General features: G+C 35.1%; 2 protein-coding genes across 4 annotated transcripts in view; both read right to left on the reverse strand.

The window, feature by feature from the left end:
* The window catches only part of LOC138704463 (gastrula zinc finger protein XlCGF7.1-like), a 41,017-nt gene extending 31,224 nt beyond the window's left edge, over nucleotides 1-9,793 (reverse strand). For both annotated transcript variants that reach the window (XM_069832368.1, XM_069832367.1), the window contains exon 1: nucleotides 9,442-9,793. In XM_069832368.1, coding sequence (XP_069688469.1) covers nucleotides 9,442-9,486 — 45 coding nt within the window. In that variant the 5' untranslated portion in view covers nucleotides 9,487-9,793. The remainder of the gene's footprint in view (nucleotides 1-9,441) is intronic.
* A 6,127-nt stretch (nucleotides 9,794-15,920) lies between these two features.
* Nucleotides 15,921-23,435, reverse strand: part of LOC138704465 (lipase 1-like) — a 46,099-nt gene continuing 38,584 nt past the window's right edge. For both annotated transcript variants that reach the window (XM_069832370.1, XM_069832369.1), the window contains exons 7-8: nucleotides 22,691-22,833; nucleotides 15,921-18,040 (exon numbers count right to left, since the gene is read on the reverse strand). In XM_069832370.1, coding sequence (XP_069688471.1) covers nucleotides 17,891-18,040; nucleotides 22,691-22,833 — 293 coding nt within the window. In that variant the 3' untranslated portion in view covers nucleotides 15,921-17,890. The remainder of the gene's footprint in view (nucleotides 18,041-22,690; nucleotides 22,834-23,435) is intronic.

Consider the following 23,435-nt stretch of genomic DNA (forward strand, 5'->3'; position numbering starts at 1 on the left):
CTGCGGGATTAGTCATCCTTATTCAATATGCAGTCTGCTCTTCTGTCTCCCTTTATTCATTTGATAAAAACAGTAGCAAAACGCCAAACTGTTTGCTATACTTAAAACATTTTTATTATAGCACAATGACTCTTTATCTACAATTACATTAAATTTCAAGATTGAGCAAGAGGAATTAATATAAATTTAAAAATTTGTGAAGGTAAAGGTTAAAGGGTTAAGCTTAACTTAAAATATTAGTCGGTGATTCTGATTACTTATTTCCTCATTCTGCTAACCATGAATTTTGTAACCTTCGGTACAAATCGTAACACAGTTTAATGTATATAGGGGCTTAACATTAGAAATCAATTATTTGTAAATACTGTACATATTCCCTGTATGTTTCACAGGAAAATTTTATATGGAAAGGTGTTAAGGAATTAAAAATACAAGGAAATGCACTAACAACTATTTTTTTTCCTTAATAGATTCAGAGGAATTAATTAAATAATATTCTGCTAATTGTGACCAGTTTTTAATAAGCAAAGATTCATATGATACATTCATTAACGATGCCAAATTTAATATTCTTATTTTCTACACACATTCAAGGCATTCCATTTAATTTAACACAGCTGAACAAATCTTTGCAGAACATAGCAAGAAGTGTGATTGAAATCCGTAATTCTACCTTATTTAAATGAGGTAAATGCTTGATTGAGAAAACACTATTTCTAAAAATGGTACAACTGGGAGCAGAGAAGTTTGCAAGATTAAGGAATGCATTTGTCAAGATGTAAGTAAAGCACCTCATAATTACACCAACAATAAAGAGTGTCACTACTATACATTCAGAAAACACTTCTTACAACATTGATTCCTGCATGAAAAACTGAATACCAGTATCGTAATGTATACCAAGAAGCCCACTAGAAAACTGCATAAGTTACAATAATATTGATTATGAGCAATGCAAAATGAGGTAACAAAGATCATGTTAAGATTATCCATACATATACCAGTCTTAAAATCGTCCTCAACTAAACCTAAGATCAGTTCTGCTTCCAACATGATTCTCCAAGTTACTAATACTTCCACTCGGTAATGAGTTTTGGAATAATATTCGGGGAAAATTTCACATATAGTAACAGTGTATTCCTACTACAAAAAAAGAGTAATTAGAATAATAGTGGGTGTCAAATCTAGAGAATCGTATAGGACCATTAAAAAAAACTACAAATAATGCCTATGACTTGTAAGTAAATTTTTTCATTAATAATCTTCCTCATATGTAATCGTGAAAACTTTGTAACTAATCAACAGTTCATAGCATAAATATGTGTAAAAAAAAAATGACTTTATACTCCATTGGCAAGTCAATCATGCTATATGACAGTATGGCAGTAAAAATTTTTAATAGTCTCCCTATGGATATAAAAAATGAAACTCAAAACATAAGATTATTTAGGGCCAAATTCAAGTAGTACCTAATTTCTCACGCCTTCTATTCTGTAGGTGAATTCATGACATTCAACAACGCTTCATGAATATTTCCGTGTTGTATTAAGTATTGATACTAAAACTTTGTGTTGTACTAGTAGCATATATTGTAAAACTCTTCTGTGACTATAATAAGACTTACAGTACTATTAAATTTTTTTTTTTGTTTGACATGTTCCTTATTCTAGCTGTGAAGCAATGTACGAATATCATGGAATCTAAATAAATAAATACAATACAATACAATAAAATCCATCAAAATTTGGTCATACTTGAAAATTTTCACCGAACACCAATTGGCATTGTTTGAATGAATTACAAAGGCAATGGAATGTTATTCTTAAATACACATGTGTCCCTTAGAATTAGGAATGTTTGATAAGCTTAGATGCGTCACTCCCTCTTATATAGTCAATTGCAGCCTCAGCATTTTGTCTGAGGGATGGAGCAATGGCGAATTAATCACTATGCTAACATAGGCCATGGTCGCAGCATAAGGAAAGTTCAGAAATGGCGGGGAAATTTCCCAGTTAAGTTATCAACTTTAGCCTATATGGTAAGAACTTTCTCTGCATTGAAACTTCTAATGCATCTTGTGAGAAGTAGTTCGTGTTCTGAAAACAGTGAGAAACTCTTTTACAGTTCTGAGACTCTCTTAGCTTGGAAGTTTTTTAGTAAATGATACATTTTTAAAAGAACCTGTCTTCGAAGATGCTATAAGACTTTACTGTTGTCATCTTGACTAGAATAATAACAAATAAGCACCTATTACAAGTTCTGTAATAGTAATAGTACTGAATTACAAATTGAAATTTTCAAACTTATGTAGTTCCAGAAAGAGTAATTAAAGTTTTGCTGTTTTTCTTTCCATTTAAGAAAGACATTCATAATTTTTTCATGAAGGATGCATAAAATTTATTATTGATGATGCACAATTTGTTGGACAGGAGAGGAGGGCTTCCAACCATGGCTGGCCTCAACATTTTAAGACCCTCCATTGGCTAGGGAAGAGGTCATTTAGGTGGACAGTACTAATTCAAGTTGGACGATCTCCCTTCCTTATGTATACTGATAGCGATGCAATTAATTTTCCATCTACAGCACACCACCTAAATGTTAAATGAAAACAAAGTAATCAATCTTCTTAATGTATCTGTTTGCTGACAACATAAAAAACAAAGTAACTGAAACTAAAATTATAAAGAATGTTTAACAAATTAAAAGAAATCACTGTTACCTTATGCATTGCTATTAGAAAAGCTGTGAAGTATAATTGGTATGGAAAAATTCTGAGTCAAATATATAACAATAATATAATTAGGCCTAATAAGTAAATGAATAGTAAGTTAACTCAAAAAAACTTTCAGTTGCACTTTTAATATTTATGTGGGCTGGAAGGAAGGCAGCAGAATGTGAGAACGAATTAACTTTGGATAGATAATAGTCCACTGTAGTCTTCCCATGCCTTTAGTGAACCAGAAAAATGTCAAGCACAGACAAAACAAAATAATTACCTCATTCACTATAAGAAGAAATTACGTAAAGATTAATTTTTGGTCCTACAGAATTTATCTGTATTGTTTTACCGTATAAAATTCTCTGTAAACTTGTTTGTGGTGGGTAATAATATTATACAGACACCAGAACTTTTTTAAGTTTTTCTGAACTACCATACCAATTCATTTTATATTTTCTGTTACACAAGAATTACTGGAAAACTCTTATAAATTTAATTTCATATTCTTACGATGGCCACATTACACAGATGTTTAAACGTAAATCTGAAGTAATGTACGGTATAGCTCTAAAATTATTTGTAGCTAACACAAGAAAATACTTGAATATAAAATATTTATCGTATATACAAGGTGATTCACTAAGATTGTGCCATAGTCTAGGAACTCATTTCTCACATCATGATGAAAAAAGTTCATAAAAACACGTCATATTTTTTAAATTGAGTTACACCCTCCTGAATGTTAAACATAAACATGGAAATTATTTAGGTTTAAGCATTTGAATTATTTATGAGAATTGTTCTGAGTGTATTATAAATTCATTAAAGAACATTCACATTATTACTCACCTGAAAAATCTGTATTAAACCCGGTTTAAATCCCATCTTCTGCAGCAATATATGAAATCAACCAAATGTGAACTGCGCACACCACATTCCCTAACTTCCGTTATTCGGATGCTAGGTAGGTAAGTTGTACTGGTGTTGCATTACCTCTAACCCTGATCCTGATGTCACGAGACTTTGTGACGCTGCTATCAGCTGTACTGTAACATACACAGCTCCAGACATCCAGAGAGAGAGAGAAGTTCACAAGGATGCATGTTATGGAAGGAAGAACCGTAATTTTATCCAAAACTATTCAAAATCGGACAAATGTATATATGAGCTTTTTCTTTATAATGTCAGAAATCTGATCATGGAGTATGGCACAATCTTCGAGAATCATCCTGTATATCAATATTGTCAGATCCACATTGTCATGTTTCATTCTTATGGATTAAATATTTGAATATAGCTTATAAATTATACGAATTCATAGTAAATAGCTTAATATAGGTACAGTATCTAAAAAAAACGAAAATATATTCAATTCTTATAGATCAACAGGATTAGGTAGCTTAAGTCAGTCAGTTGACAGTTTCTCACCAAAAGAACCAAGGTTTGATCTCTGGCACATTATGAGATTTGTGGTGAACAGAAATAGCATGAGTTATGTTTTCTCAACTAATTCCACTCCCCCTGCTCCATTATCCCTACACTGACTTTGATTAATATCTGTAGTTGTAAATGGTCATTAAACAGATAAATATGTCATCTTACAGATTAACACACATCACATTCTTCTTCAGTATGTTGGTTTATTTTGCCTACATTCTAATGACGTGATAAGTCTATTGTAATAGTCTGTTTTATTCATGAAAATTTATCTCACAACTTAGAATACAAATAAATTCAAGATTTTATTAAGTAAGTAAATAGATTAGTTTTATAGCAGGGTTGTTAATCAATAGATTAGTTTATAGCAGGGTTGTTAATCAATAGATTAGTTTATAGTAGTGTTGTTAATCAATAGATTAATTTATAGCAGGGTTGTTTATCAATAGATTAGTTTATAGCAGGGTTGTTAATCAATAGATTAGTTTTACAGCAGGGTTGTTAATCACCACAATACGGTTCAAGATAACTTAACCAGTGGCAGTTAGTTTACAGCATAACTGATTAGATTTTAACAGTAATTTTTCATATAGGATCATTCAATGTAAAGTAATCCTCAAAATGGGGAAAGGAAAACTGTTTATTAATTAAAGAATCCTACATTATTCAAGCTGAAGATTACAAAATAGAGACAAATGACTGTTTGTGAAAGTTATCAAATATGCCTATTATAAAAACATATGAAACTCTAAGAGAAATCTCGGGACTTGGACAAAAAAAGACGACCTTTAGTATGAGAGTATGTCAGTGATCACTTATGAAGTAAAATTACCAAAATTATTTAAAAACAATGACCAGTTTGTTTTCAGCTAAATGATTCTGCTTTAACACTGTGAACAGCATTCACAGTATGAAAGAGCAGGTCCATTGTTAATAAAACAGTAATTGGTTTCAAAATAATATTTTTTTTATGTATCAGTATATTTATAATAAATATACTTTTCTTGTCACTCCCGAAACATTTTCTAATTTATTTTTGGGTTGATGAATTTAAATACTATTATAGTCACAATCATGCCATGGTATGAAAGAAAAATTTCACAACCTCGAGCGGGAATCGAACCTGCGACTTCCTGTTCTCCGGTCAGGCGCTCTACCATTCCCGCTCGAGGTTGTGAAATTTTTCTTTCATACCATGGCATGATTGTGACTATAATAGTATTTAAATTCATTAATATGTCACATCAACGGACGTGTATACGTCACCAAACATCGTAAGATGGAGATTATATTTTTGGGTTATTAAAAATAAAACAATATTAAGACCTCCTTTATAGTTCCTTAAAATCTTCTTTACATTTAATATTATTGTTAGTATTCTTTAATGCACACAGAACAAAAATTTTACATTTTCATTTAATTGTACATCTAGGTAGTAATTTGACCAGATCTATATCAAATAACATTTCCTTTGTGATCTAAGTTTATTTTAGGAACTGAAATCTTAATTTCGTAAGTAACAGATCTATTAACTATGACTTTCATAACACAGTGAGTCACAGCTAACACTCCTGGTGTTTCTGAAAGACCGACCAGCAGCAGGTCCTCTCCACTATCATCACTGCAAACTCACGGTGCTTCACCAAATTAAAACTCACGCACTATGATGCATAAATAAATGCAACAGGTTTTCAAAATTGGACAACCCTATTTTATGACTAACCACTAAAGATGTCGATTCGACTATTATCGCGAGTTAGTCTCCCCTTGAATAATTTCAAGAAAAAAATTATTCTGGGGCTGGGTATCAATCCTGGGATCTTTGGCTTAGCACACCAATGCTCTACCGACTGAGCTACCCAGGAACTACACCCGACACAGTCTCAATTTTTCCCTTTATATCTACACACCTCAAGTGGGCTGACAAGATGCCAGAAACCCAACTCTGAGAGAACACAAACTCTGTGAGCCTTGAATTGTGGTTTTCTGTTAATGTACCTATAGTGATGTATATGCAAATCTGGCTTCCAGGTATAGCTTCCTGTGAAGCAGACTTGAATAACTTGAATAGTTCCTAGGTAGCTCAATCGATAGAGTGTTGGTGCGCTAAGCCAAAGATCCCGGGATTGATACCCAACTCCAGAACAACTTTTCCCTTGAAATTATTCAAGTCTACTCCACAGCGAGCTATACCTGAAAGTCAGATTTGCATCGTCTCCCCTTATCTGCATGGTTGGTGAATTTTCTAATGCTTAACTTATTTCATCACTCCTGTTATCCTTCAGGTATCAGCAGTGAGGGAAGTGAGACAGTATGCGGTGGTATGGAATACCGCCACTGGTTTCTATGGCCAGAAGACATACTGTTAATGAAAAACGACATACCATCATGAAAAAATGTGATCCGTAAAAATTTGTTTATACAATTTTTCACAGCAAAGAGTAATATCTGTTTGCTTCGTAAATCTAAACCACAGCCTTCTGGAACTGTATTGAACGTGTATTTAGACACGTTTATTTGATAAGTCAACCCCTGGAATGTTCACAAGAAGGCTCTGGTCTGTAGTTTGTGGTGGCCATTGTTGCCAATTTAGTGACTGTGTCATTTTTGTTGTTGTTGTTGCACTTTTTATTAATAATTAAGTAAGGCACTTTGAAGCTTTAACATTATTTTAAATGATAAGTCTCAATGGACATTGCAAACTAATCTAGTAAATAACCGAACTAACTTGAAATGATTTTATTAAGACATTTAAAGTGTTGTGCAAGCTTCAAAGAATCGCGTTATTGACTTCACGAAACACTTTATTGTATACATCATGTATGTGTATGTTGTAAGGGAGGAGGGTATGTCTTTTTAAAATCTAGGTATGCCAAGGGAAAATCTTGGGATAGCATAACGCCTCTGGTTTTTCCCCACTTCCCTCACAGGGTATCAGAAAGGAAAAGTGATAGAGATCACCACATGAAAGCTGCATGGTTGGTGAATTCCTATCCCCAGAAATAGCTGTATCAGTCTGTAGTCTATCCTTGACAAGCAGCAACAAAGCAATAAATGCATGCAGTGACTCAGCTAAGAATAAGTGCTGTTTATTACGCAGTGTTTTGTTTTACAATGGTTACATATCCAGTGACCTTTAGGGCTATTAAACGTTCAGCTGAAGCAATGGGTCTAAAAATTAACGAGCAAAAAACCAGTAGTGGTAGTAGATAGAAATCAGAGAACAACTGAGACTCATATTACCATTGACAAATCAAATTTGACAAAGCACAGAATTTCATCCACCTCGGAAAATTAGTAAGTAATACTAAAAGCACCACAGAAGAAATTAGGACAATCCAGTTTGCCAATAAAAGTTATTTCGGTCTACAGAAACACTTCAAATCAAGTTTGCTTTCTCGCGGTATTAAATGCAGAATTTATAAAACACTAGTTAAACCAGTACTTATGTACACCTCCGTGACTTGGGCCATGACAGAATTTAACATTAAACGTTTAAACATATTTGAGAGGAAAGTCCTACAAAGAATCTTCGGACCCGTTAATGATGGATATACATGGAGGATGAGGAGTAACAGGGAGTTATATAGCCTATACAAATCTTCCGACATTATACCTTCAATTATGGTCTCCAGACTAAGATGGGGAGGACGAGTCAAGAGAATGGAAGAGAATAAAATACCGAAGAGAGTTATGGGGTACGAGGTTGAAGGGAAGAGGAGACCTGGACGACCTAAACTTCAGTGGGAGGACTGTATCACGAAGGACATCAGAAAGCTTAGAATTAAGAACTGGTGGACGGTGGCCAAGGATAGGGACTCATGGCAAAAGATCCTGAAAGAAGCCGAGGCTCGACCCAGGCTGTAGTGCTAATGATGATGATGACATAACCAGTGCGTCAACGTGTACACATTTTGAAAACGTGGACTATTACATGTGGAAAAAGAACATGTATGGCAGAGCAAGGAAAACTTTACACGTAAATTTCCAGACTAAATTTATTGAAAAGGTTTAATGAAACAGGTTCTGTGAATGATGTGATGTGAATTAAGTAGGCCTGTAACACATGATGGGCAACACTTCCACATTATTTCCAATTACAGATATAGCTATAAATAGGTACGTTTAACCTTTCTGAATTAAAGATTAAATTCAACAAAATACCTAAGTAAAAAATGTAAATTGTTATAACTATATTTATATTAATAATTTAAACTTAAATAGCTTCTACTGTATGAACATAACATTGAAGGAATTTCTGATAATAGGTTTGCAATTACTGGTGTTCCTCAAAATGATATGTATCAACAACAAAATTTCATAACACAATGTAGGTCTACCAGATGGACAAACGTGCAAAAAGGAAGGCTAACTTATTGAAAGCATCATGTTTCGGTAACCATGTTTCAATATAATATTTTAACGTTAAAATTTTAATTTAGTGGCTTCTCAGATCAATGTTACCGGTAGAGTACTCCATAATCAACGAGCCATTTAAACCCCGATCATGATTCGGTCACATGAAAAATTTATAAATTGTGCGCTGCTTATGAAATTGAAATGCATCAAAGACGTTGATATTGAATTTCGACATTTTATAAGACACCAAAACTGACTCTTTACAAGACGTTAACTTTATACGGTGTTAAAGAGAATAGCCCTTTATTACAACATAACCTAGAATTCATAAAAGTTATAATTATATTATGCACTTTTTCACAATTCCCTATACTTTCCAGGACATACAATGTGCAAAAGGAAACACGTAATTTAATTTTAAATACAATTAAGTACTGTATTATTAATAAAACAATAGTTTCGACGACAACGACTGTCAATGAAGTTACATTGGTTATTTTTTATAGATCCTTGTTTTGCTTTGTATATTTTATAGATATGTGATGTTTGTATGTTGGCTGCATTGCGCTTAATATGGCTGAAACACTAAACACTCATTGAGAAGTAAACTAACTTGTATAATAAATCTCAGTACATTAATTTAGTATATGGATAAGATATACGTTAATTATAAAAGTATAGGCGGGAATAATCGTCAAGTGCAAATCTCTGCCATTAATATAAGTTCCATAGGATAGCATTGGTCTGCCTAGTACATTCATCAGATTGCAGAGACCTTGCATCAAAATTATTCATTCTTTCTTAACATTGTTAATAGTACTGAAACAAATTCGCATATGTACGTGGAATTCTAATAATACAGTACTTTATATTTTCCCCCCTTCCATAATACAATGGAATATATATCTCAAAATATTTTTGCATACCGTATACTGCGGTATGTTCAGAGTTGTAGAAGTCAAACACCACATTCCGAGATATCACTTTCTTTTTATATTAATCGAAGTTTACGAAGATGTTTGCAAGCACTTCTGTCCAAAAGAAAGTGACACAACTTGCACAGAATCTCCAAGATCTTATTGTTCGTTGCGGTTAGACAGTTTTAAGGTTGTTTTAAATCACACACACATATCTTATACATGATTAGTAATCATTTGCTACGCCTACAAGTCATGAATAAGTGACAATCCGTGCATTTTCACCCTCTCTATTTCCTTAACCACCGAAACGCCAGAAGGAAACCGAAGGCAACTTGCATCGAATTTTGAGTTGCTTTCTTCTGTCTCGTCGTGAAAGGAGATTGGGGGAGGAAACAGCGGGATATTTAAATTTTTTTTCTCTTCTCTGACTTCTCTCTTTGTGTTATCTGTGTTCTCTGCCTTCGAGAGCAGTCTACAGACCGGTCCAGCACGAACACGCAGGAAGAATATGGCGCATCCAGATCTCTATTTCATCCATCACCAATAACAGTGCCACATCATATTAGGCTACATAAAAAACAATACCAAACTATAAAAATCATTATTATGCGTAACTTTTTTCGCAGAGATGACGTCACGTTTTAATTTTCCATTAAAATAAGCTTCGAAGTAAAGTGAAATACTACATAGTAAGATCCTTGAACAACATCGATTTCGAAATGTTGACTGAAATATCCATATTCAATCTGTTCGGCCGTCCTGAAGTATTCGGCAGATTTCATTAATTTCGTCGTATTAGTTCACTCTTGAAGTATTCATTCACTTACAGTCTTCCGCCCAAGGGCAGTTATTTCACTTCAAACTCAAGTGCAGAGCTTTCATTTCAAACTAAAGGGCAGATCTTTCATTTCAAACCCAGCATTCTCTTTCTTACATATTTTCCATCTTCCCGCATGAAATACATTTTTAAATTATGATTTATTTAACGACGCTCGCAACTGCCGAGGTTATATCAGGTGTGCAGGAATTTTGTCCTGCAGAAGTTCTTTTACATGCCAGTAAATCTACTGACATGAGCCTGTCGCATTTAAGCATCGACCTGAACCAGGATCGAACCCGCAACCTCGAGCACAGAAGGCCAGCGCTATACCGACTACGCTACTCAGGCCGACTCCCGCATGAAATAATTCACTTTATAAATAATACTATATTTAATTCCTTCTACGAAAATATACCGGTACTGTAGTAAAAATATGGCTTTTCAAAAATTTACTCAACACAAAACACAGATCAAAATGAAATTATACGGATCAGCGAATACATGCATTAGTTTCCTCTCAAATATCTGCTTCACAGAGTAATAGGTATTGTTTAAAGCAGCGTTGTCAGACAAAGCCTAAACGGAGCGGAGCGCTCCACTATAACTCGTTGCGTGCTCCGGTGCTTCCACAGACATAAGCAAGTTCACGCTCCGACTGGACGTCTCTAGCTCCACAACCGGTTCCGGAGCTTACAACTCTGATACTACTGGTTTAAAGAATGATTTTAATAGAAAGCTTAGTTAAGTGTTTTAGAGCCTGGAAAGATTACTTTTTATTGCAACAAATTAAAGTTAGTAGTTTACGTGATAGAACATAATTATTTTATTTTTATTTATTTATTTATTTAATAATAACATATACATAAAAACGTTACATTAAAATACCCCGAAAGAGCAAAGCTCGTGTTCGGGGACAGTTCCGGTACATAGATACACATACTTTGTACACAAAATACTTAAGAAAAAGGCTCACATAAAGATTGTAATAAAATTAGTAAATAATAATACTAGTAATAACTGAGTGAAAAAGAAACGATGTTTAGATTGATGGATTAATATTAAATTATTATTAGTAGTATAATTAGTGCAGGTCATGTTGATATAGTAACCAAGATATAATAGAAAAATACACTTAGGATAGAAATAAACTTGTTTTACAATACATGGTACATAATATATATACACAGGGAAGTCTGTCATATAAATTTTTTAATTCTGGATCTGAAAATTTCATTGCTTAAAGTAGTCAATTCTGGATGAAATTTTATTATCGAATTATATAGCCGTGGACCATAATTTGTACTGTGTAGTAAAGCAGCAGATGTGAAATATTTAGGTTCAACTAATTTAAGAATTTCATTTCGTCTCGTATTATGAGCATGTGGCTGAGCTACAAATTTCGTTCTATTTTTATGATAGAATTTCATTAAAGAGTATTTATAAATTTGGTCAATTCTAAAAACATTCAATTCAGAATGGATCAAATTTGTTGGATAATCCAGTCGCCTTTTCAAACAAATTTTGATTATACGTTTTTGCAACATAATTAGAGGAAATTTATGTTAAGCATACGAGTTATTTGCTCGTAGCTGGTACTGCACTACAAACTACTTAAAAGGGAATTGTTTATGACTTGATGTTGAAACCTCCCCACAAACTGCACATAAATATGTCAGCAGATACACAAAATACAGTACATAAATAATAATTATCCTGGCTAATTGTTAAGCCTGGGAAAACTTACGTGGAATATTGAATTAAGTAACAATAACACTTATTTTAAGCGAGTAGTTTAATTTCTTCTTTCATGAATCACAATATTGTAATGTGACATGCGAGATACGGTCGCGCAAAGAAAAATGACTGGGGAAAACTGGTTCCAGGATTAACGTTGAATAACGTTAAATATTAAATGTTGTATTAAAACATATTTTACTTTGACATTAAAATTAATATTATTACTCAAGTAGGCCTACGTGTTCGGCATTGCTCTTTATTCTTATGGGTTACATTATTACTAGATCGGGAATTACCTTTCTCTTCATGTCTTCTTTTCCTAATAGTCTGATGTATTCTGTGCGACTGCTTCCTGTAGACATGTTTACCTGTGCGTGACGTCACACGATTGCAGTTGTTAAGGTTTTGCGTCATGCTCTCAGCATAGAAGTTGTGTAAACCAAACAAATATGGTCCTAACTCCTAAACCTTAACAGTTGGATCAAAACGGACTGCATTTTCTGAAAGGTCGCATTTATTAACGTACCTCACTCGCAAAATGTCGGATACATATTTTACCGTTAGACGTAGCAAGCAGTTGAAAGTCTGTAAAATTAGGGAAAAAATTACTCGTTTTTGGGTTGTAATTTGAACAGTGTATAATTTTATGTTTGGAATAAAATAAGCAATATTTCTGGATATATCAGTCTTTATTCTTTCATTTAGGCTACAAACAACATGTTTCTATAATTACGCCAGAGGTAATGGCTGGTATGCATAAAGTTGAAGTAAATGCTATTGATAAGGTTTTCGTAATATATACTACGGTCTTTGTGTATTAAAACCCATAGTAAATTCTTTCCTGCGTAGCAGAAAGTTGATCTGGAAGGCCGTGTTTAGCTTATGCTAGAATTTATAATTTAAACTACTATTTATATGCATAACAAGAAGTATATACTTCTACTTCTAAGTGTAAACTAAGAAAAATCGTAGTCTGCCCTGTTTGAGACTTTGTTAGCTCAGGACAAGCATTTGTACGGTTTAATATGGCAGAATTCATGCAAATTCGCGCTAGGAAAACCTACAAGAAAAGACGAAAACAATCAGAATGTGATTATAAGAAGTTGTACAGGTTTTACAAATAAAAAATGTTATATTATCAATTCTTGTAATGGACTACCGAAATGTCGATTCTGAGTTAACTGGAATTCTGTCACTTGATTTTTGTTATTGTTATTTTAAATAATATACCGGTACTTTTAACAAAATGATTCTATGATGTACTTATAATACATTTAATTTACGTGAAAAAGCTCCGTGTGCGTAGAATATTTTAGGTTATGTGTAAATTTAATGGCTAACATTTTGGGCCTGTCTGATTTATACTTTACTTTACTTTTCATGTTATTTATTTTCTTCATAATTTGCTTTTTGTCAATTTTTTTCTTGCTGTAAACTTCCGACTTAACTTTCATAGCTTGGATGGCTTTTTCATCATCACTTTTTGCGGCAGGAATTTGCGACTTGTTTAATAATGCTGGGTATTCTTTTAATAGATTAACAAACAGCAGTTGTTCTCATTCTCTCTCTTCCACACTTCCCACTTCGTCGTAGTTGTCCCTTTTACACTAACCACATTTTGAGGACAACAATCAATTTTCCCACCAAGAAATTAACATAAATACATCAAAAGGCGAAAACTAACGAATCTTAGCGAATAAGCCCGAAGTACTGTCGATAATCGATATAATCGAATACTCTTGATAGTTTATATTAGTGCCGCGTAGTACGTACTTCGTAGTAGTAGTATCAGGTTTATGCATACAAAACGAAGTATATACTTCTACTTCAAGTATCTTCTACAGTCAAAGTAAAAGGCAATATTACAACTTTATGCATTCCACCCATTAATATTACAGTATCCAAAAAACGAAATTACACCAGTGTAAAGCGAAAATCTGTTTAATTCCTAGTGATCCTCGAATAATAACATTATTTAATGTAAAAAAAAAACGCGCAACTCTAGCTGAGTGAGCACTGCGTATCTACCTATAGCCGGAAACAAGTCTCAAACGTATTAATCTTAAAGTTAGTAGGGCTATGATCAGCTAATATTTCATATTTATCTACATGCCATGGGTCCACACCTGTGGAGTAACGGTCAGCGCGTCTGGCTGCGAAACCAGGTGGCCAGGGTTCGAATCCCGGTCGGGGCAAGTTACCTGGTTGAGGTTTTTTCCGGGGTTTTCCCTCAACCCAATACGAGCAAATGCTGGGTAACTTTCGGTGCTGGACCCCGGACTCATTTCACCGGCATTATCACCTTCATATCATTCAGACGCTAAATAGCCTAGATGTTGATACAGCGTCTAAAATAACCCAATAAAATAAAAATAAAATACATGCTATGGAGATCGGACTTATGTGCGCAGCTTAGGACGGGAGAGATTTCGACATGATTATTAACAGTTCCTCTGTTATCCGTAATGGAATACAGACCTGTAAGAATCCCAAATTTACTGGAAAGTTGGTTTGACTAAATACATGTGTATATTTTTATTGTTTTGCTATATTATATTCTACATTTGGAATGATGTTCGTAATTTAACATTAATATTATCATGCGGAGACTAAGAGAAAGGCGAAAAGTAGGAGAAATTGGAGAATGCTGGGTTTTGCAGTGAGAAACCTGACCTTGGGCAGGAAACCATAAATGAATGAATGAATGAATGTTGTATGTTGCATGTATGTTGCCAATGCCGGATTTAGGCCTAGGCAACCTAGGCAGTTGCCAAGGGCGGCTATTTCCAGGGGGGCGGCATTTTCTCTCTTTGTCTTCCTTCTTTTTTTACATTGAAATTTGTTTTTAAAACACTTGTTGGTAAATATTTACTGAAGTTTGTCCTTGAACACCTTATGGAAGTCGGATATTGGTTTGTTATCGCATTGTTGCAGTCACGCCAAGAGTAAAAGGGAAGCGTGCAGATGCATAGGTTATATTGTAATGCCGGTATCACGTTATTATCAGAGACCGGAACTTTGGCAGAACGCCTTTTTAAATGCGTTAAATCTATCTTCATTTTGAAAGTAAATCTGTACGAATTATACTTTGTGATTGAAACGTCACAGTTTTATGTTGCCCTTTTCTTCCTTTTTTAATATAAATGCCTAATTTACAAAATAAATGCTTTTTTTGCCTTTATTTGATTATTTATCTATTATTTATTAATTTATTGTTAAAAATTGCCTACAAGTATATTTTAATTTATTTCTATAACCGCTACAATGAAAGTGACTTCACCGAATGTATATTATTCTTTTTCAGTCAGTTCATATTCTCTTTGCAACAATGAGTGCTGCCGTGCAAAAATGTATAACAGTAAGCGTTTTAATTATCGCTTGTGTTTATTTGACAAGGCAACAATGAGTGCGGGTCTAACGTTATTTTTCTTTCAGTTTTCATTGCGACGTTGTTGTAGCTAGCTAAATATTTCATATCGCAACATATCAGTACAACCAAACACAAAAATGCACTTTCCAAGGCTATTGGGAAGAAGATTTCTTTGCTTCCAACAGTAATTGCAACATCGAGTAGAAAATTTGCATTCGACTTATGTAAAGTTTTTCCTGCTGCCGAAATCCCTTTGTGGAAAGTGCAAGGTTATGGGTCTAGTGCAAGGTTTTTGTAATTGCCTTTTATTGCGTATTTTAGCTATTTATAATGCCTTTTTGCCTGCTATTTTAGCTATTTATGATGCCTTTTTGCCTGCCTATTTTAATGATTCATAATGCCTAAACTTCCGTCTCTGGTTATTATACTATGAAACTGCTTAAATTTAACTGGTTGCATAAACAAGAATGCATTGTTGAAAATCAAATTGGATGTGTTTATTACAGTGGCGGCTCGTGATATATGACGTTGGGGGTTCACATAATGGATACTCAATAATCACAACAATTATTTTTTATTTGGAAACAAGTTCATGTTCACGAAAAACTAATGCTATTATATTACATATAAAATAAGGCTGTAAGAATAAAAAAAAACTCTCACATAACGCAATAATGTGGAAGAGAATGGTGTTATTGTTGAATGTTTGTACTGAAAAACCATCCTTCTCTCTGTTTTGTTGAAAATACGATCATTCTCGTTAAAATCAAAGATTTTTTTCACCGCGTCATTATGCCTTTCTGTACTCCTCTTGAACCCAGTGTCGAGTTCTTCCCTGATATCTCTTTTTTCAAGCATTGATAGATCTAGGGTTGAATTCTTATGAAGCATGGATTCTTCGTGATTTTTCAATTATCATTTGTGTTAGATTATTTAAATCACACACCCTTCTTTTCAACCAACTGGCATCACACTATTAGCAGAAATTAAACACCGTACGAAAAATATAACAATTTGCTTGTGATTTTAAAATCCACTGATCCAGTTCAGTTATTTCAATTTTTCGATGCCACAACAGCGAAAACGTTTGTCCTCCATAATTTTATATTTGTGTCGAATGGTTGAATAATCTTATAATAGAATTTATACAGATAAGTTATAGACTGAATAAAATATTAATACAATTTTAATAATTAATTTCACTGAAAAGTTTATACGTTCATTAAAGTATTAAAATTTAAAGGGGATATTAATCAATGTTTCCCTAATCTGTCTTAAAGAATTCAAATGGATAGCTTTAAAAGTCGATGGAATACAGAGGAAAAGTGGGCTGCTGTATATTTTAATTAACTGGAATACGCAAAATGCAGAATACATAGGCCTATATGAAAGATCAGATGATATTATATTTTGAAAAATATGTAAAGAAATATTCGAAAAACGACAATTAAAGTTTTCTCAGAATTTTGTACAGAGTCCTGTCCCTCCCCTCCCCACCAATATTTCAAAGATGTCGGCTCCTGTGTTCTCACTTATATACTATTTTTGTTTAATATTTTCGTCCTCTTCTACTGGGTAGCGCAGATAAAAGTAGCCCGCCTCCCGTTTGAATGCGAATGCGATATTATATTTTGACTGCTTGAAATTTCATTATCGTATTCTATTATTTCGTATCATAACGAAATGAGTAAACAGCTACAACAATGGACAATTTTACGCAAGAATCGATTGTTGGCATTCTTCCCGGCAGTATTTCGTCATCATCAGTCGAATTACACGTATATGTTCGCATTCTGCAAAATGACTTACTGGATACAAGAAAGAGTGGAAATTGTGGAAGCGTATGTGAGAACAGGTTCGTTTAAGGAAACCAGCGAAATTTTGAGGGACAAGTTTCCGGATAGAGGACAATCGGCAATACAGGGTTTGATTAAAACGTGGCGCGCTAAGAGATCTGTGCAAAATATATCTCTGACAGTGTATCTAAACATGATTAGACGTGCACAGCTGTGTATTAGTGCTGCAGGGAGCCACTTTTAATATCTTCTATAAAAGGTGAGTCCTTTTCAGCACTTCGATTATGTATGCATCTTCTACATTTACTCCATTCTTACATGGGTTACTTTTATCTGTACCACCCTGTATATTACTGCATATCTCCCACTTAGTATCATGCCATAAGATCCCAAAATAAGGGCTGATAAAAGCTCGGTGGGGATATGAAATCCATCGGTAGACACCTACATGAATTCGAGTGACAATTATAGTGGTTTAAGTACCTCTGCATTATGGTATGCATCTTGGAATTATTCAGTGGTGATATTCAAAAAGTTTAACAACCAGTTCTCTCATATGTACCTATGTTAAACATATATGGTATATGCCCATGGCCATTGCAAATATTACCTAGAAATAGTTTAACAACCGGTTCGTCCGAACCGGCGCGAATCGACCCAATATCACCACTGGATTTACTGAATTCCAAGCATATGCCGTTGCGATCATCACATTCCTTGCAACAGCAAGCATCAGAATCTCGCCATCAAATCGATAACTGAGTCGTACACCAAGGACTTCACATCCACTCCCCACAAAAAGTCGAAGTGGTTGAATGTTGACAGAGGAACTCGAAATACTCCAACGCTGTTTCGCAAGGTTCGATGCAGTTTGTCGACATCCTGCAAGACAAATAATAAAATCGTTATTAATTCGACATTTTGCTGGTTAATACAGGATTGGCTCCTGAGCCCTGGGTACAGGTGCTTTTAAAGTATTTCCGTAAGGTTATACGAAGTAGATTGCATGAGCTAAACACATTTTATTATATGCAATTTAGTTACCTTGCTTAATTTATTCACTTTGCTTATGTTAAATGAATTCTATTACATTGTCTTAAGTTCTCCACTGGTACGGGTGGATTTTCGTACGCTGTGGAATGAGATCGCCAGTAAGTGATTTCATATTATGAATTAATTTTCTTTGTTATGTAATTTGGTGAGCCATGGTATATTTTTCGGTAAATCGATGGGTATTTTGTAGCTTTATTCTTTTAATTAAAAGACCGAAGCAATAAATAAAATTGTAAACTCTGTATATATCAATCAATCTTCATACTTCAATAATAGATTTCGGAATGCTGGGTTTGCAGTGAAAGACCTGCCCATGGGCAGAAAACTATGAATGAAAAAATGAACTCCAGTAATTATTTGTCGACAAATAAAATGTGAAAATACGGTAATAATTCCCTCTCCTTGTTCGGTCCTTCTGACTTAACTCTCAGGATCTTGACCACTTCTTTTCTGATAACGTGTCGAAATCACAGTCATAAACATGAAAATTGTTTACCAATTTTAAAATCATATGCCTTTTGAAGCCCAAAGTCCCAACCCATGTCATGGGCCTCTCAGTTCTGATATTTCTCAGTTGTGAAAATTATGTCAAGATTCAGCCGTGGTGGTCTAGTGGCTAGAGCGCTGGACTTACAGTCCTGTGGAGCCGGGTTCGATCCCCGATTTGGGCAAACCCGTAGTCCGGGTAACACAAGGGTTTTCCCGGAGAGCTCCGGTTCTCCTGTGGCAAGCTAACAAATCTCCGTCATCATCTCATCTCATTGCGAGTGTAGAGAAGACCAGTCTCCTATGACGCAGCCTGAGAAGCGACTCTTTCGGTAAAGACAGTAATTGTGGCGATATCATTCAATAGCCTACGAAGAAATATTTAGCAGTTCCCATTAGCTAGCTTTGTATAATGGATACCCATTGAATATCTCACGCTTATACACCACTGGTGTGTACTTCACTTCAATTTAGAATTAAATACAGCAGAGATTTTTATTCATAAAAGAATAAAATCAGCAGTAAAAAAGGTCGAATTTATCAGTGATAGGTTATCGTATTTAGTACTTAAGGGTAAATGATGCGATATCGTAGTTATAAATGCTCATGCCCCTACAGCAGAGAAAGACGACCATATAAAGGATAGCTTCTATGAGGAATTGGAACAAACTTTTGATCAGTTACCTAGATATCACATGAAAATTTTATTGGGGGATTTCAATGCTAAAGTAGGACGGGAGGATATTTTTAAACCGACTATTGGAAAAGAGAACAAATATAAATTATACTCGGGAGGAAATTAAACACAGAATAAATATGGGAAATCTTCTTCTTTTCTTCTCATGGTACTACAGCCGTTTGCCAGCCTTGACCGCCCCAACAATTGTCCTCCATCTCATCTTATCACTTGCTGCTCTCCTCCATGCCCCCATACCACTCCTCAACGGGTCATCCTCTACAGACTGCAACCATCTCACTGGAGGTCTTCCAACTCTTCGGCTGCCATAAATAGTAGTGAAGGTCAACATTCTAGCTGGTATTGTTCCTCTGTTCTGTATAAATGGCCCAGCCACTGTATTCTTCTTACTATGTCAGGGTCGTTAAATATTTTATATAGTTCAGAATTGTATCTTATTCTCCACTTTCCCATTTTGCACGCAGGGCCGTATATTCTTCTCAGGATCTTTCTTTCAAATGCTGCTAGCTTATTTTCATCTTCTTTATTTATAGCCCAGATCTCGGCTCCATACATTAGTACAGGTCTAATAAGGGTCTTATATAATTTTATTTTGGTTTTCCTGTGTATATATCTGGATCTCATTTGTCTATTTAGTCCGTAATAACTTCTGTTAGCTAAAGTTAGTCTATGCTTAATTTCTTGCCCTATTTTTCCATCATCAGTCACTTTCACCCCTAGGTATTTAAATTCCTTTACTCTTTGGAACCTATGATGTCCAGCATCCTAATGTCCACACCTGTGGAGTAACGGTCAGCGCGTCTGGCTGCGAAACCAGGTGGCCCGGGTTCGAATCCCGGTCGGGGCAAGTTACCTGGTTGAGGTTTTTTCCGGGGTTTTCCCTCAACCCAATACGAGCAAATGCTGGGTAACTTTCGGTGCTGGACCCCGGACTCATTTCACCGGCATTATCACCTTCATATTATTCAGACGCTAAATAACCTAGATGTTGATACAGCGTCGTAAAATAACCCAAAAAAAAGCATCTTAATGGTCATTATTTGACTGATTTTTTGTTATTTCCATGTATTTAGTTTTCTCTTCGCTTATCTGTAATCCCATCTTTTTTTGCAGCTGTTTCCAATTTAATGAAACTATCTCTTAGATCCCTTATTGATCTGCTCACTATGTCCAGGTCATCGACATATCCTAATATCTGTGTTGATTTAGTATAGATGGTTGCTCTTGTATCAATGTTTGAGTCCCTGGTGACTTTTTCTAAAGCTATATTAAAGAGAAGGCATGCCAGTGCATCTCCCTGTCTAAGTCCTTTCCTGGTATAGAATGATTCTGATGTATATTTATAAATTTTGACCTTACTCTGAACTTTCCGAATAGTAGCTTGTGTTAATTTAATTAATTTCGGTGGTATCCCCAAATATTGCATGGCCAGTAAGAGTTCTTTCCTCTCAATACTATCATAAGCTGCTTTAAAATCAATGAATAGGTGATATGTGTCAATCTTATATTCCTTCGATCTCTCTATGATTTGTCTCAATGCATGTATTTGATCTATGGTAGACTTTCCCTCTCTAAAACCACATTGATATCTTCCAATTATGTTATCAGTATAAAATGTTAGAGAATATTTTATATGCTGTATTAATCAAGGTGATACCTCTGTAGTTATTACATTCCAATGATTCTCCTTTCTTGAATATGGGACAGATTAGGCCTTCCACCCAACTATTTGGTATTATTTCGTCTTTCCATATTTTGGTGATTACATATAGGTTCTAGCATGATATGTTTCCCTTTCTTTATAATATGGGAAATGCCTGTTATTATTCAGCTGAGAAGCTTATATCATCCAGTCTGCTGTGAAAAAATCTGAAATCTGAATTTATAAAACAGTTATATTGCCGGTTGTTCTGTATGGTTGTGAAACTTGGACTCTCACTTTGAGAGAGGAACATAGGTTAAGGGTGTTTGAGAATAAGGTGCTTAGGAAAATATTTGGGTCTAAGAGGGATGAAGTTACAGGAGAATGGAGAAAGTTACACAACACAGAGCTGCACGCATTGTATTCTTCACCTGACATAATTAGGAACATTAAATTCAGACGTTTGAGATGGGCAGGGCATGTAGCACGTATGGGCGAATTCAGAAATGCATATAGAGTGTTAGTTGGGAGACCGGAGGGAAAAATACCTTTAGGGAGGCCGAGACGTAGATGGGAAGATAATATTAAAATGGATTTGAGGGAGGTGGGATATGATGATAGAGACTGTATTAATCTTGCTCAGGATAGGGACCAGTGGCGGGCTTATGTGAGGGCGGCAATGAACCTCCGGGTTCCCTGGAAGCCAGTAAGTAAGTAAATAAATAAGTAAGTAAATAAGAGATTTGTAAGTATCTAACATATAAAACGAATATGCATTCATATTTAAACACTTATTATTTTTCATATAGTTATTATAGACTAAACTTAAGTAATTGGCGTAGACTACAATCCACGATCTGTAATTTAAAATGTATTTTGGTTATCTTACTACGACAATGTCAGTGAAATTTTTAAATGCTATGCAACAATCTGCAAGCAGGTGAATAGCCTACGGTGGAGAATCTTCCTCTGCCCGGAAACATGTGGTAAATATTTCGGGAAATCATCGTGTTATTTCAAGTGCATTTCAAATTCTTATAAACAATATTTCGTGCCACAGTGTCACTTATACGTGAAAAATAAGTTGGTGAGTTGCTAACAATCGGTCGGTTGTTATCTCCAGATCTTCTATTTCTCGACTGCCAGTTGCCGACTTTCTTTGACTGCAGCCCACTCGCATTCAATATTTTCCGGTACCTTACAGATCAACACGAGGCATGTCCCTGAAGGAGTGAGATTCTGGAGGGGGACTTCGGTTCGTCTCTGCTGGTCTAGAATTCACCACCAATCTTTGAACGAACCGAGAGGATCACCAACTACGTCTGAAGATCAATTCGGTGCCACACAAATATAAGTGGTGCCCTGTTTTTCAAAACTGAAATGAGAATGAAAGGAACCTATGAAGAGCGGTGATGGAATGAAGGGAGGGAAAACGGAGAAGTGTGGGGGAAAATCCTCACAACTCCGCCATGCAGGGATCTGAACTCGGGTCCACAGACGTCATAGGTCGACGCTCTGACAAATGAACCACGAAGGAGTCTAAGCGGAGATCTAACTATACGCACTGTTTGAGGAGAGGTTTCGACATGAGCTCATTAGCAGTTCCCTCGTCAGTGTAGGTAAGATTTAGATATGCAATTCTCAAACCACGAACCTTAGCTTTAACCAAGTCGTCACCATCACTGATGTATGAAGCTACAGGCGCTGTGATGACGGTAGTGTTGTACTCCGGGGGCTCTGCCGTACCGTACAGCTTCAAGTTCAGTTGACGCCCGTGGTCATACTGTCGGAATTTTCCTGCAACACAAAATACAGTACATTGCAGTAAATGGTCTTACCTCTTCTTGTGTAGGCTACAGTGACTTAAAAACCGATATTTAAAGCCTCTAGTTAAATTTAAATTAACTGAAGTGAATGATATAATATATCTTTGCAGATATGCGAAGCTAATTCCCTAAGAAAGGGATTAATAACATATAGGCCTACACTACGTTGGTGTCTAGTGACTAAGTATCAAACATAGTCCGTTGTTGTTTTTCATGGATTATGTTGTTTCCCTGGTGAACAAAAAAAAGTCACAGTCACAACTATTACTACCACTGCCACTACTACTATTACCACCACTACATACCACAACTACCACTACAACTACTACGACTGTATACTACTACCACTATTACTACAAATAGTACTATCACCATTACCACTACATACCAAAACCACTACTACCGCTCCCACAACTACTATTACTACTACTACCACCACCACTAGCACTATTACTATTACCACCACTACATACCATAACTACCACTACAACTACAACTACCACTATTACTACAAATAATACTACCACCATTACCACTATATAGCCTACCACAACCATAACTACCACTCCCACT

This window comes from Periplaneta americana, chromosome 8 (assembly GCF_040183065.1).
Source record: "Periplaneta americana isolate PAMFEO1 chromosome 8, P.americana_PAMFEO1_priV1, whole genome shotgun sequence".
Lineage (NCBI taxonomy): Eukaryota > Metazoa > Arthropoda > Insecta > Blattodea > Blattidae > Periplaneta > Periplaneta americana.